Source organism: Temnothorax longispinosus, chromosome 10, assembly GCF_030848805.1.
Source record: "Temnothorax longispinosus isolate EJ_2023e chromosome 10, Tlon_JGU_v1, whole genome shotgun sequence".
NCBI classification, from domain to species: domain Eukaryota; kingdom Metazoa; phylum Arthropoda; class Insecta; order Hymenoptera; family Formicidae; genus Temnothorax; species Temnothorax longispinosus.
This window is the reverse complement of record NC_092367.1, coordinates 7,273,603-7,284,340: the sequence shown is the minus strand read 5'-3', so window position 1 is coordinate 7,284,340 and position 10,738 is coordinate 7,273,603. Positions and strand designations below refer to the sequence as shown.

At 36.2% G+C, this 10,738-nt stretch overlaps 4 protein-coding genes across 6 annotated transcripts; 3 read left to right on the top strand and 1 right to left on the bottom strand.

Annotated features, from left to right (window-relative positions):
- Positions 1-96: 96 nt before the first annotated feature.
- Nd-mlrq (NADH dehydrogenase (ubiquinone) MLRQ subunit) lies at positions 97-1,153 on the top strand. The gene is made up of 3 exons (XM_071791879.1): positions 97-273; positions 368-514; positions 858-1,153. Exons 1-3 carry the CDS (start codon positions 226-228, stop codon positions 912-914), a joined length of 252 nt encoding a protein of 83 aa, XP_071647980.1. The 5' UTR covers positions 97-225; the 3' UTR covers positions 915-1,153.
- A 310-nt stretch (positions 1,154-1,463) lies between these two features.
- Ppcs (phosphopantothenoylcysteine synthetase) lies at positions 1,464-4,195 on the top strand. 2 transcript variants are annotated; one of them, XM_071791875.1, is made up of 6 exons: positions 1,464-1,741; positions 2,013-2,169; positions 2,247-2,377; positions 2,452-2,549; positions 2,639-3,036; positions 3,122-4,195. In XM_071791875.1, exons 2-6 carry the CDS (start codon positions 2,041-2,043, stop codon positions 3,302-3,304), a joined length of 939 nt encoding a protein of 312 aa, XP_071647976.1. In that variant the 5' UTR covers positions 1,464-1,741; positions 2,013-2,040; the 3' UTR covers positions 3,305-4,195. The 2 variants fall into 2 exon arrangements, with proteins under 2 accessions (XP_071647976.1, XP_071647977.1); XM_071791876.1 differs by lacking the exon at positions 1,464-1,741 and adding an exon at positions 1,809-1,936.
- On the bottom strand, positions 3,568-8,593 carry Vps16a (vacuolar protein sorting 16). Of its 2 annotated transcripts, none has more exons than XM_071791873.1 (17): positions 8,454-8,593; positions 7,615-7,871; positions 7,299-7,485; positions 7,086-7,214; positions 6,868-7,012; positions 6,679-6,794; positions 6,306-6,481; positions 5,844-6,216; positions 5,646-5,773; positions 5,391-5,535; positions 5,181-5,315; positions 4,941-5,102; positions 4,719-4,868; positions 4,394-4,641; positions 4,220-4,316; positions 4,006-4,109; positions 3,568-3,922 (listed from the first exon to the last, which is right to left on the bottom strand). In XM_071791873.1, exons 2-17 carry the CDS (start codon positions 7,668-7,670, stop codon positions 3,784-3,786), a joined length of 2,490 nt encoding a protein of 829 aa, XP_071647974.1. In that variant the 5' UTR covers positions 7,671-7,871; positions 8,454-8,593; the 3' UTR covers positions 3,568-3,783. The 2 variants fall into 2 exon arrangements, with proteins under 2 accessions (XP_071647974.1, XP_071647975.1); XM_071791874.1 differs by lacking the exon at positions 8,454-8,593 and adding an exon at positions 8,171-8,299.
- Positions 8,594-8,662: 69 nt separating this feature from the next.
- Scu (hydroxysteroid 17-beta dehydrogenase 10) lies at positions 8,663-10,526 on the top strand. The gene is made up of 4 exons (XM_071791877.1): positions 8,663-8,803; positions 9,404-9,571; positions 9,734-10,070; positions 10,151-10,526. The coding sequence occupies exons 1-4, from the start codon at positions 8,795-8,797 to the stop codon at positions 10,405-10,407; spliced, it is 771 nt and encodes a 256-aa protein (XP_071647978.1). The 5' UTR covers positions 8,663-8,794; the 3' UTR covers positions 10,408-10,526.
- The last annotated feature ends 212 nt before the right edge of the window (positions 10,527-10,738 follow it).

Here is a 10,738-nt window from a genome sequence, read left to right as displayed (position 1 = left end):
TATATACACATATTATATTTTATTCAATTCGTGCACGTTACCCCGTGGCCCAAACGTGGACATTGGCTACGTAGTTCATGTGCACGTTCATCGTTCCCAGAGGGCGTATCGCGTTCGCGGATCACTGGCTACTGCTGCGGGCTGCGGCTGCGAAAACAGTGCGCGGTGATAATTCGTCCTATTGAGAAAGACTTGCACGCGGATCTTCCGTTGGACGTCGCAATCATGAAGATGCAAGGGACGAGCTTGGGGAGCATAAAGAAGAATCCAGCCGTGAGCACTTAGCACTCGCAGATTACTTCGCGTCACGGAACATCGCGATGCCATGCAATGCTCTCTCTCTCTCTCAACGTCCTCTCTTTTTCAGCTGCTCCCGCTGTACTTCTGCATAGGGCTAGGAGGCCTCGGCGCTTTCTTATACACGTTACGCCTGGCGACAAGGAGCCCGGACGTCTCCTGGCTCAACAAGAAGGAGGCCGAGCCGTGGAACTACTACAAGGACAAGCAGTATAAGGTGCCGACACGTGTACCTCGTTGCTCCAAACCTACTTTGGATGATCCGCACGTCGCATCAGAATTCAGAACGGAATTCTATTTATAATTTTGCATGCCCTGTAAAAAACACATTTCAACACTTACAAGTGCACACGCATACACATAACGTATATGCATGAAGTACATTAACATATATGTGTACACATATGTCAAAGTAGCATATGTGAGAGTATAAATAGAATTCCTCCATCTTGAAATTTAAAACACGTGTCCGAAAGTGCAAGCTTCGAATAATTTTGAATAAATCGATTATTCAAAAGAGAACTCCATGTGTGCTCACGTTTGTCTTTTTTTTGTTACAGTTCTACGCGACAAAAGACGAATACAGCAAATCCAAGAGCCCAGCGCCCGAATACTGAGCTGCGCCATGTAAACTATAGTATTTGTTATAGGAATAAATTGTTATATAAATCGCTACCTCCAAGCACTTTCGTCTCTACGCAATGCTATTGTTCTTCTAACCAAATGGCAGGAGCGCAGCAGTTTTAAGTCACTCCCAAAACGAGTACATACGTTAATCCAATTGGAATGTATTATACATTGTGTGTAATTTAATTTTGGAGAGAAAGTTTAATATTAAATAAAGGAGTTGTGCGCATATCGTGTGATGCCGACACAGGCAGTGCATTCTCCTCTCTTCCTCTGTATTATTAGATCAACGATTTTTTCATATTTCGCGAAGGTTTTAATCTTGAATTTTATACAAGAGTCGTTACATAAATAAATTGAGAATAATTTTATACATGTGTAACGATAACTCGCCTATCTCAAACGTTAGTATATCAAAATGTAATAAAGATAATGCAGTGCTCGTGTTTTTACTTATGATGAATGTGGAAAAAATGCGACAGATTTATCGTGTCACAAAAAATGCTACGGTCAACGTGACGCTACAAATACTTGGAAGCATTCCTCTTCTCTTTTCTTTCAATGAAGAAGGAGAAGAACGCTTCAAAGTATTTGTAGCGTCACGTTGACCGTAGCCAAGGACTCGTGTTCTCGTCTTTCCGCGAGACAAGATTCTCGAGAGGCGTGGAAATTGAGACGCGTGAATGTATTAATTATTATCTAAGGATGTACAAAGGCATCAGTTTATTTTAAATCTCGCAACTGGTGTTTGCTAAACGCTAATCGACGATTGAAGTTGAGCCGATCCTTTTTAGAAAAAGATTCGACGCGCATCGAGGTTAGTAACTACTTTTCATTTTCTTTCCGTTTGAGGTTAGTTCGACACTCTTTATTTACGGCTCGCAATTCACGCGTCTTGGCGTGAATTGTCGCAAACGGATATTTTACGAAATATCACTAACAGTACGTAAATGAATAATACATTCGACGGCGTTGACGTGAGGTTAGGAGTCCTCATTACGTAATACATTACGTATGTCACGCATCGACATAAACATATATCTATCGACATCTCCATGAGTTTTTATTGTTTCTCCTTCTTTACGCAGCAACTCTTTCGAGTCGCAGCCGTTCACGATGGTCTCAACGTGGGAAGATTTCTACGCGAAGCATCCACCCCCTCAGGACCTGGCGCAGAATGAACAGGCGCTGAAGGAATTCACCAGGAAGCATCTCGAGGCGGACAAGAAAGTGGTATTGGTGACGGTGTGTTCTAGGATTTGTGACATTACAGGATATGATCTTTCTGCGATGTTCTCTACTTTCAACTTGTATCGTTGCAGAGTGGAGGTACGACGGTACCCTTGGAACATAATACAGTGAGATTCGTGGACAATTTCAGCGCGGGTACCAGAGGCTCGGTTTCAGCGGAATACTTCTTAGAGCATGGATACGCAGTTATTTTTATGTACAGGTAATATGATGTTATACACTTCGTAGCATGAATTAACGAGATGATGTAACAAACGTGTCCCTTTACATTTTCAGAGTCAAATCTCTGGAACCATTCTCGAGACATTTTATAGGTCAGAAGTTTTTAGATTTGCTTCACATATCAGAGAATAATGAGACGTCCGTTATCACAGGTAAGTTACGAAGAATAATTAAACATGTATAATCGTACATACGTAATCCAAATGACGTAGATGTCATTGGTATACATTTATCCTTACAGTATTACCAGAATATACGCAGAAGGTAGCAACAGTGCTACGAAAGTATAGGGAGGCATTCGATCAGAAAAAGTTGTTGCAACTAACTTTTACGAGTCTCTCCGAATATCTCTGGCTGCTTCGATCTGCTTGCCAAGCACTAGCACCTTTGGAGGACAAAGCTATATTATATTTAGCAGCAGCGGTCTCGGACTTTTACATTCCTTCCCATGAGATGTCAGTCCATAAGATTTCCTCAAGTGGACCACCAACTATATCTCTTCAATTAGTACCAAAGATTTTAGCTCCCTTAGTGAGTTTGTGGGTCCCGAAAGCATTTGTGGTTTCGTTTAAATTAGAAACCGATGAAAGTTTGCTGATTTCTAAGGCAAGAACCGCCCTCAACAAGTATCATCATAATGTAAGTAATTATTATTGTAAAGCATATCATGTTTTCTCTAAGATATAACCATATAACTAAATTTTAATTGTTTTTTGTCTTTCAGCTTGTAATAGCCAACATATTGCAAACTAGGAAGCAACAAGTGGTAATTGTGAGCAAGGAGACTGATTATCCTTTGTCTCTTACAAATGAACAATTAGATAATGGTGATGAAATTGAACAGTTAATCGTAAGGGATCTCGTTGAGAAGCATATAAAGTTTATACGGTCCAAAGAAGTTAGTTGATCAACTTGTTTTAAGCTATAAAATATATTTTTAATTATACGTGTGTGTTTTTACTTCCATTTTTTGGAAGTAAAAAGATTTTATGATATAACACGTGGAAGAATTTTAACGGTAATGGGAAATACTCAGGTTTAGTATATACTACTATATTCTATATACATATCAGCGTTGTAAAGTAATATAAATGTATAGAATTCAGTTACAAATATTTCGCACAACAAATATACATTCACATTCTTGTACAGTTTATAACAAACAGAATATCTGAGCGGATTCAAATTTTTTATTGATATTAATTAAAGCAAGATGTATATTTCTTATTGGAATATGTAATATACTATTTTACCAATCTCGATAAGTTATGTCTTAGATGTTCACTGATCTGTAAAATTATTCTAAAATCACTATTCTTATCAAATGTTACGTTATCTGAATTATATATGTAAATGCATCTTATAAAATGACCTTAAAAAAAAACCTTAATTTTTAAGACTAGCTAGTAACATATTGATCTTGTCCACGAATTGTCTGTCTGACGATCCGCATTGTGCCAACACAAATGTGAGAGCCGAAGCATCCTTTTGTTCGTACGCTGTTTGCGCCGCTTCGCTAAGCAAACTGCAGAATTTCCATATTTATACTTACATATATGTTTCATACATTTTATTTACATTTTAAAAAGTATATTTCCAGCTACTTACTTTAACTTCACTAGATATTTTACTTTAAGATCATCTTTAACTTTGGCTAAGTATTTCCTTGCTTCTAATTTTTCGTTATACTTCAGGCATTCATCTATAAACGGCTTGAACATGGAAAAATTGTTGAAAAATTATTTTATCACATCGATAAACGAATGATATATATAATTATATAATTACGTGAAAATAATGCAAGTTTGTTATTTATTGTTACCTCGTAGCCAATGGGAGACTTTTTACTTTTGGAGAACTTTTCCAAATCATTCCATAAGCCTTGTTCCGCTAGGCATTGTATTCTTAACCACCAATATCTGTGTTAAAATATCACTTCATATAATACAAGAGACAACCATAAATAATTTGCTTAAAGTTATAAAAATTAGTATACCTCCGATCTGGTATTTTATACTCTGATCGTAATTTATCCGCTAATTTCAATTCGTTACGCAATAATAATATTTTTACAGTATCGTGCAGAGGCTTTCCTACTACCGATTCGTGTAGCGTGTCCTCTAAAGATCTCTGATACTTCAACAGTTTTATCTGTTCTTCTGTTAATGACGTATTAGTATCATTACGGGCTAATCTGAAATTTTCCTGAGCAGACTGCAGTAATGCATCTCTCGACATCGTGTTCTAAAAATAGACAATATGCTTTTACCTGTTTTATATTATAAAAAAAATTATAAATGTATAAATAATTGTACCCCAACCTTTCGTTGATAACTCTCGGTGATAAACCACACCGCTTGCGAATGGAAATCGTCGTACTGATTGTAAATATCACGCAATGTCTCTCTATTATGGCTCTGACAATATTTAATATACAATGCCATTGCCAGAGGACAATGCATTATGGACATCTGCGTTAAAGATCAGTTATATGAGAACAACGTAAATCCATCTGCGCTTGGAATAAAGTATTATCTGCTTACTTGAAAATCTCCGAGAGTCATATTTTCCCTGAGATGAAGAATGACAGTATAGACTAAATCCGTATTGCCGCTTTCGACTGCCTTATGCAGAGCAGCACGCTCCTCGCCAAGTGTCAACAGCAAGGGTACTTGTTGACGTGCACGCGGTTCGTAGTCGATTAACTGAAAAGATGCTAATGTATAGTTTCCCGCGGTAAATTATGTAATACCCAACATATTCGTATACATTAAGAAATTTACTTTTATGGCCAATTGCTTTCGTCCGCAATCCGCCGCTCTTTTCGCGATTTCGCTATATGAAACACCAGGAGCGTATCCTAATTTATCAGCGATCTCCTCTGCTATTTGTTCCTTATCTAACTGCGTTTGTTTCACCTGTGAAGTACAAAAAGAAAATATATATTTTAAACAGCTCGTATAAAACTCGTCTTTTTACATATCATTTCTTACTTTGTAGCAAGCCCAATGTGCTAATATTCTACTTTCTCCATCAATCTCGGGTAATTGCAAGTGACGCGCTACTTGTATACTTAAATAATAATGTCTTCGTGCTACCAGCCGATCTAATAGCACTTGATTTGTGAGAATATTAAATCTAACATCATTAAGGATTTTCGTAGATTGCAACAATTATCAAAATGATACGAAGAACGCATGAAGAAATCTTCATCATGCAATATGTATCAACTGAATACAAAAGGATACTGCGTATATGTTAACGGAATCCCCACAGCAGGATGTCTCACTGCATTCAAGACTCTCAAAATCCTGCACATTTGAACGTAATATTCTGAATCTATCGTTTTGCTGAATCCTTTTCCAAACTTGGCAGCCTGACGAAAAATTGACAATGTTAAATAGTTTTAATATCTCTCTCAATAAATGTAAGTTTGTTCAACTTACTCTCATCAGAATCTTTTGCGTTTCGAAATCAAATTCGTGACTCGCACCGTCAATACACGCTTTTATCGCCGAGTCCAGCTTATCCTTCACTAAATCTATATAACTGTCGGCCTTGTGGCTTTTCTTCTGAAACTGCTTAGAAGCTTCTAGGAGATAGGAAGCAGGATCCGTCGAGTTGATTCTAAATATTCTTTGGACGACGTTTGGTACTTTCTGTATCATTTCGTGCGAACTACTTGACAACACACGTACTCCGTCAATCTCTGTGACCAAGTGTACTGGACCATCGTAATTGTATACTATAGTATCAGCTGTACGTCCCACCACCATTATCGTACTGTTCCAGCTGCACACTACGGCTTCCGTACCACACCTGTAAACATTTGTCAAATCTTAATATTGTATTCTCTAAAATTTATGTTATTAAATTTAAATAATTTGAATTATATTGTGTTTACTAACCAAGCTATATTTGCAAGAGGTTCCTTCATATTCGTATAACATTCACAATACTTCTCTCTAAAGTCTATCGAACCAATGTACAAGTGTCCAGTATCGGAATAAAGCGCAATGTGTCGATTATTGGTAGACACAGCTATCGCTATCACATTATTGATCTTATTACTGAAGAGATTGCTCTAAAAGCAAAATAAAGCAACACTTGAATTAAATATTGATTTTTAAATGCACAGAATTCGGGTCAAATGCTATCACATTATTGATCTTATTACTGAAGAGATTGCTCTAAAAGCAAAATAAAGCAACACTTGAATTAAATATTGATTTTTAAATGCACAGAATTCGGGTCAAATGAATTATATAATAGTATGCTTACAAATGAATAAGTGTTTGGATGGGACTGATGAATTACAAATATTCCTTCTCTATTTGACAAAATTACTTGTGTCTCCCTGTCGCAATGTACCATGCACCAACAATCAATTGGATATCCTAGAAGTAAAAATTGTGATAACAGTGAAAATTCAAGGAACGCGTACAAATACATTATATTTAATATATTTACTTGGCATATCAGTGATTGGTCGGACTTTAGGTTCAGACACATTGTTCACTAGAAATATACGATTGGTAGACGTCAAAACGGCTATCCCAGTACTATTAGATGTCGTGAAGAACTTTGCATCGATAACTTTAGTATCTTTGGCTGCCTTGAAAGGAAAAAAAAATAATGCATATCAAAAAATTCATCCATAATTAGAGATTTATAGCTCGTTGACTTACATTTCCCATGCTAAAGGTATGCTGATAAGTTCCGAACATGTCGTATATGAGAACCATGCCATCATCTTGCACACACAACAATTCTTCTTGCTGGGACCAGCCGAACGATATCAGTTGTCCACTGCTCCACTAATAGAAAGTTAAGCAAAGAATAAGGAATAAATGTAAAGAAAGTTAAAGTCGTACAGAGTCTTCGAACTAAAGAGATCTCACTTGCAGCTTGGCTGTCGGTTTTCCTGACGATGTGTACAGCAATATTAAAGGCTTGTTAGATCCTTGGACTTTGACGAGTTTCTTCGGGTTTCTCGTTACAGCGATGGAGCCCCCGTATGGAGCTGCCACTAACAAATTGTTGCTGGAAATCTCGTACTGGAAGGATATCGGGTACAGCTCGAGTTTGCTACAATAAAAGTCGGTAACGGGCCATTAGTAACGATGTGTCAAGCAGTGACAGCTTCATTGTCACACAAAACATAACCGTGCAAAAGCGTTATACTTGTCAGATGTGTAAATTTCAGGGTACATTTACCGAAAGTATACGTCTCGTCCCAGGGGAAACCAATCGGCAGTCAACATCGCCGACATTTTTCGACGTGATACTGATTAATGCCAGACAGTTATAACAAACGATCGTCTCCGTCGGTTCTCGGCGTTTGACGTTTGAGTCACACGCTACAGTCGCTACGTTCTGTTTACTTGATAGCAAAATATTTATATACGCCGATATCCAATAGGAATGTGCGCTTTCTAGTAACAGTATCTTTGTCCCTGGAAAATCTCTTCTTCCTGCGGACGCAAATGCAATACAAATCTCAACAATTTATTGTAAACAATGCAATCTGTGTTTAATATGTAATCAAAATGACAATTAATCATCTATAGAGTCTGATTTAAAAAAGAATGAATCGGATTTATTTAAGTTAATTGAACAAAATTTCTTTAATTTACGTTAGCTTATGAAAAATATTACATTTACATTTTAATATTTTAATATTATAATTAAAATATATATTTTTCCAAAACTTGACACAGTATCGTCAACGTTTATCGCAACTTTCTTATTTTTGTGATTAAAATATGCATACATTGGACTATCCACTTAACAAAGCATTTTAATCGTTGATTAAGCTAATTGGAGTTTTAATGTTGGTCAAAATTGGTCAAAATCACTCCAAGTCCGCCAATAAGTCTTCGCCACGTGGAAGCTTCGTAATATTTGCATTTACTACGATACTAAATATTATTTATTAATTGAAGTACCCAGGTAGCAAGGTAGCATTAATGTCTAAAAGACATCATAAAGATGTCTTTAAGATGCCAGAAATCTTAAAGATGTCTTTATGATGTCTTTTAGACATTAATTGCTACCTGGGTAGTTTGTGTTTCTATACACAGTAGATATAACCTTCAATCTTCAATATTTCTTTTTTTGGTCTAGGTCTTTCATCCGTCCAATATATAGTATCTATAACATTGCCCAGCCCACTCCCTGCTAACTTGTTATCTCATCAGGATCTAAAGTCCACCGAGATAATTTCTTGCGATTCATTGTTGGAATAATTGGAATTTATCCCCCGCCAATCCAAGTATAAAATACACGACGTGTTTAGAAGACCTTCAATAAAGCTTGGACGATCCTCGTGACTAGTGAGAGTGAGGGCCGCGAAGCTTATTAACATTTATATTCAAAGAAAAATTGAAACTCGAAAATGTTGAAGGTATGTTTGTCGTTTAAACAATGTATTCATTCTTCTATCTTTTATTACAGCAGCAATTTGCCATTTGTTTTACTTATGTCTCTAATTAATTACAGTGGTATATATAGCTGTACACATATATTTATTGTACATATATTTTAATAATAATATAATGTATTTTACACTATGTTTTTCACATCAAAAAACGTCACGGAGTTTTCTTAGATTTGATTTAGGATTATGTCATCCTACAGTTCTTGTTTTTGGACAATGACATCGGGTTAAAGGTTAAAGTCATCCTGAAAGGAACATATGGCCTTATTTAGATTGCTTTCTGATATTCACACCTTAGATTTTCAGCATTGGCTGAATATTAGAACGCAGTCTTTGAAATAAATAATCTTGTTAACCAACTCGCAAGCATTTGGAATAAAGTTGTGATATAATTATAAGACGTTTCTCTCCAAAAAGAACAATTTTTATGTAATATTTTTTTTATCCGGGATGTCAGCTTTGGAGATAATTGCATGTAAAAATTAAAACGATTACATTTTGTATCAAAATGCTTAATGGGACTCATTTGTGATAAAGAGAGATAAAAACTGTTTTTATTTATTATAGGGTACTGTGGCTTTGGTGACAGGCGGTGCCTCCGGGCTAGGCCGTGGTACAGTAGAAAGATTCGTCAAGCAAGGTGCAAAGGTGATTGTTGGCGATTTACCTACTTCGAAAGGTAAAACTGTGGCCGACGAATTGGGAGAGGCCAATGCAGTATTCGCACCTATGTGTGTATGTATTTAAAACATTAAATTATGTATTATCTATATTTTAAAATTATAACTTGTAATTTTTCATCAATATTATTATGTTCTATTTATTCTTATTATATATCATGTATTCTTACCTTATTATCTCAGTTAAATGTAACGTCTTAACTTTCTTTCTTCGAAGGTAACTTCGGAATCTGATGTCCAAGCTGCTCTCGATCTTACGAAACAAAAATTTGGCAAGCTTGACGTTCTCGTCAACGCCGCCGGTATTGCCATAGCTTTCAAGACGTATAACAGTAATAAAAAAATTCCTCACAAACTGGAGGATTTCGCTAAAATTATCCAAGTCAACACCATCGGCACCTTCAACGCTATTCGCCTCTCTGCCGGCTTGATGATTGAAAACACACCTAATCAAGATGGTCAAAGAGGTGTAATTATTAACACTGCAAGTGTCGCGGCTTTTGATGGTCAAATGGGACAGGCTGCTTATTCTGCTTCGAAAGGAGCAGTCGTAGGTATTGTCTATTCATTTTCTCACTCTTTGTATTTATTTAGATGTTTAGTTTTTTATTTTCTATAATTTATATTTATGTAGGAATGACTTTACCTATTGCTCGCGATCTTTCCAAGGATGGAATTCGTGTTGTAACAATTGCTCCAGGACTTTTTGATACTCCGTTATTAAGGGCACTGCCAGAAAAAGTACGCGTCTTTTTGGCGAAGAGCATCCCATTTCCTCAGAGATTAGGGAGTCCCGATGAGTATGCCATGTTGGCACAGCAGATCGTTGAAAACCCGTTATTAAATGGGGAGACAATTAGATTGGATGGTGCTTTGCGAATGCAAGCTTAAAGAGCTATCAGTTTTTTATTCTGAAATAATTTCTGTATCAAAGATTTTTCACGAGTCTTATTTGAGTTTTTTTTCTATGTAATATATGTATACAATAAAGTTTTGAACTTTTCTATAAACTTTAATAATTTTATCCTTGGGACCGTCAGACATTTTTTATTTCGTATATGTTTCCCTCTTTAGCATGTAATCGAATTTGTTTTCATGACATATACAATATATGATATTGTCCTTAACAACATAAAGAGGCCATTTAATTTTAGCATATAGATTTAATTATACACTTTCAGTATGTTGGACAAGGAAAATGAAAACGAAAGATGAGGAATAT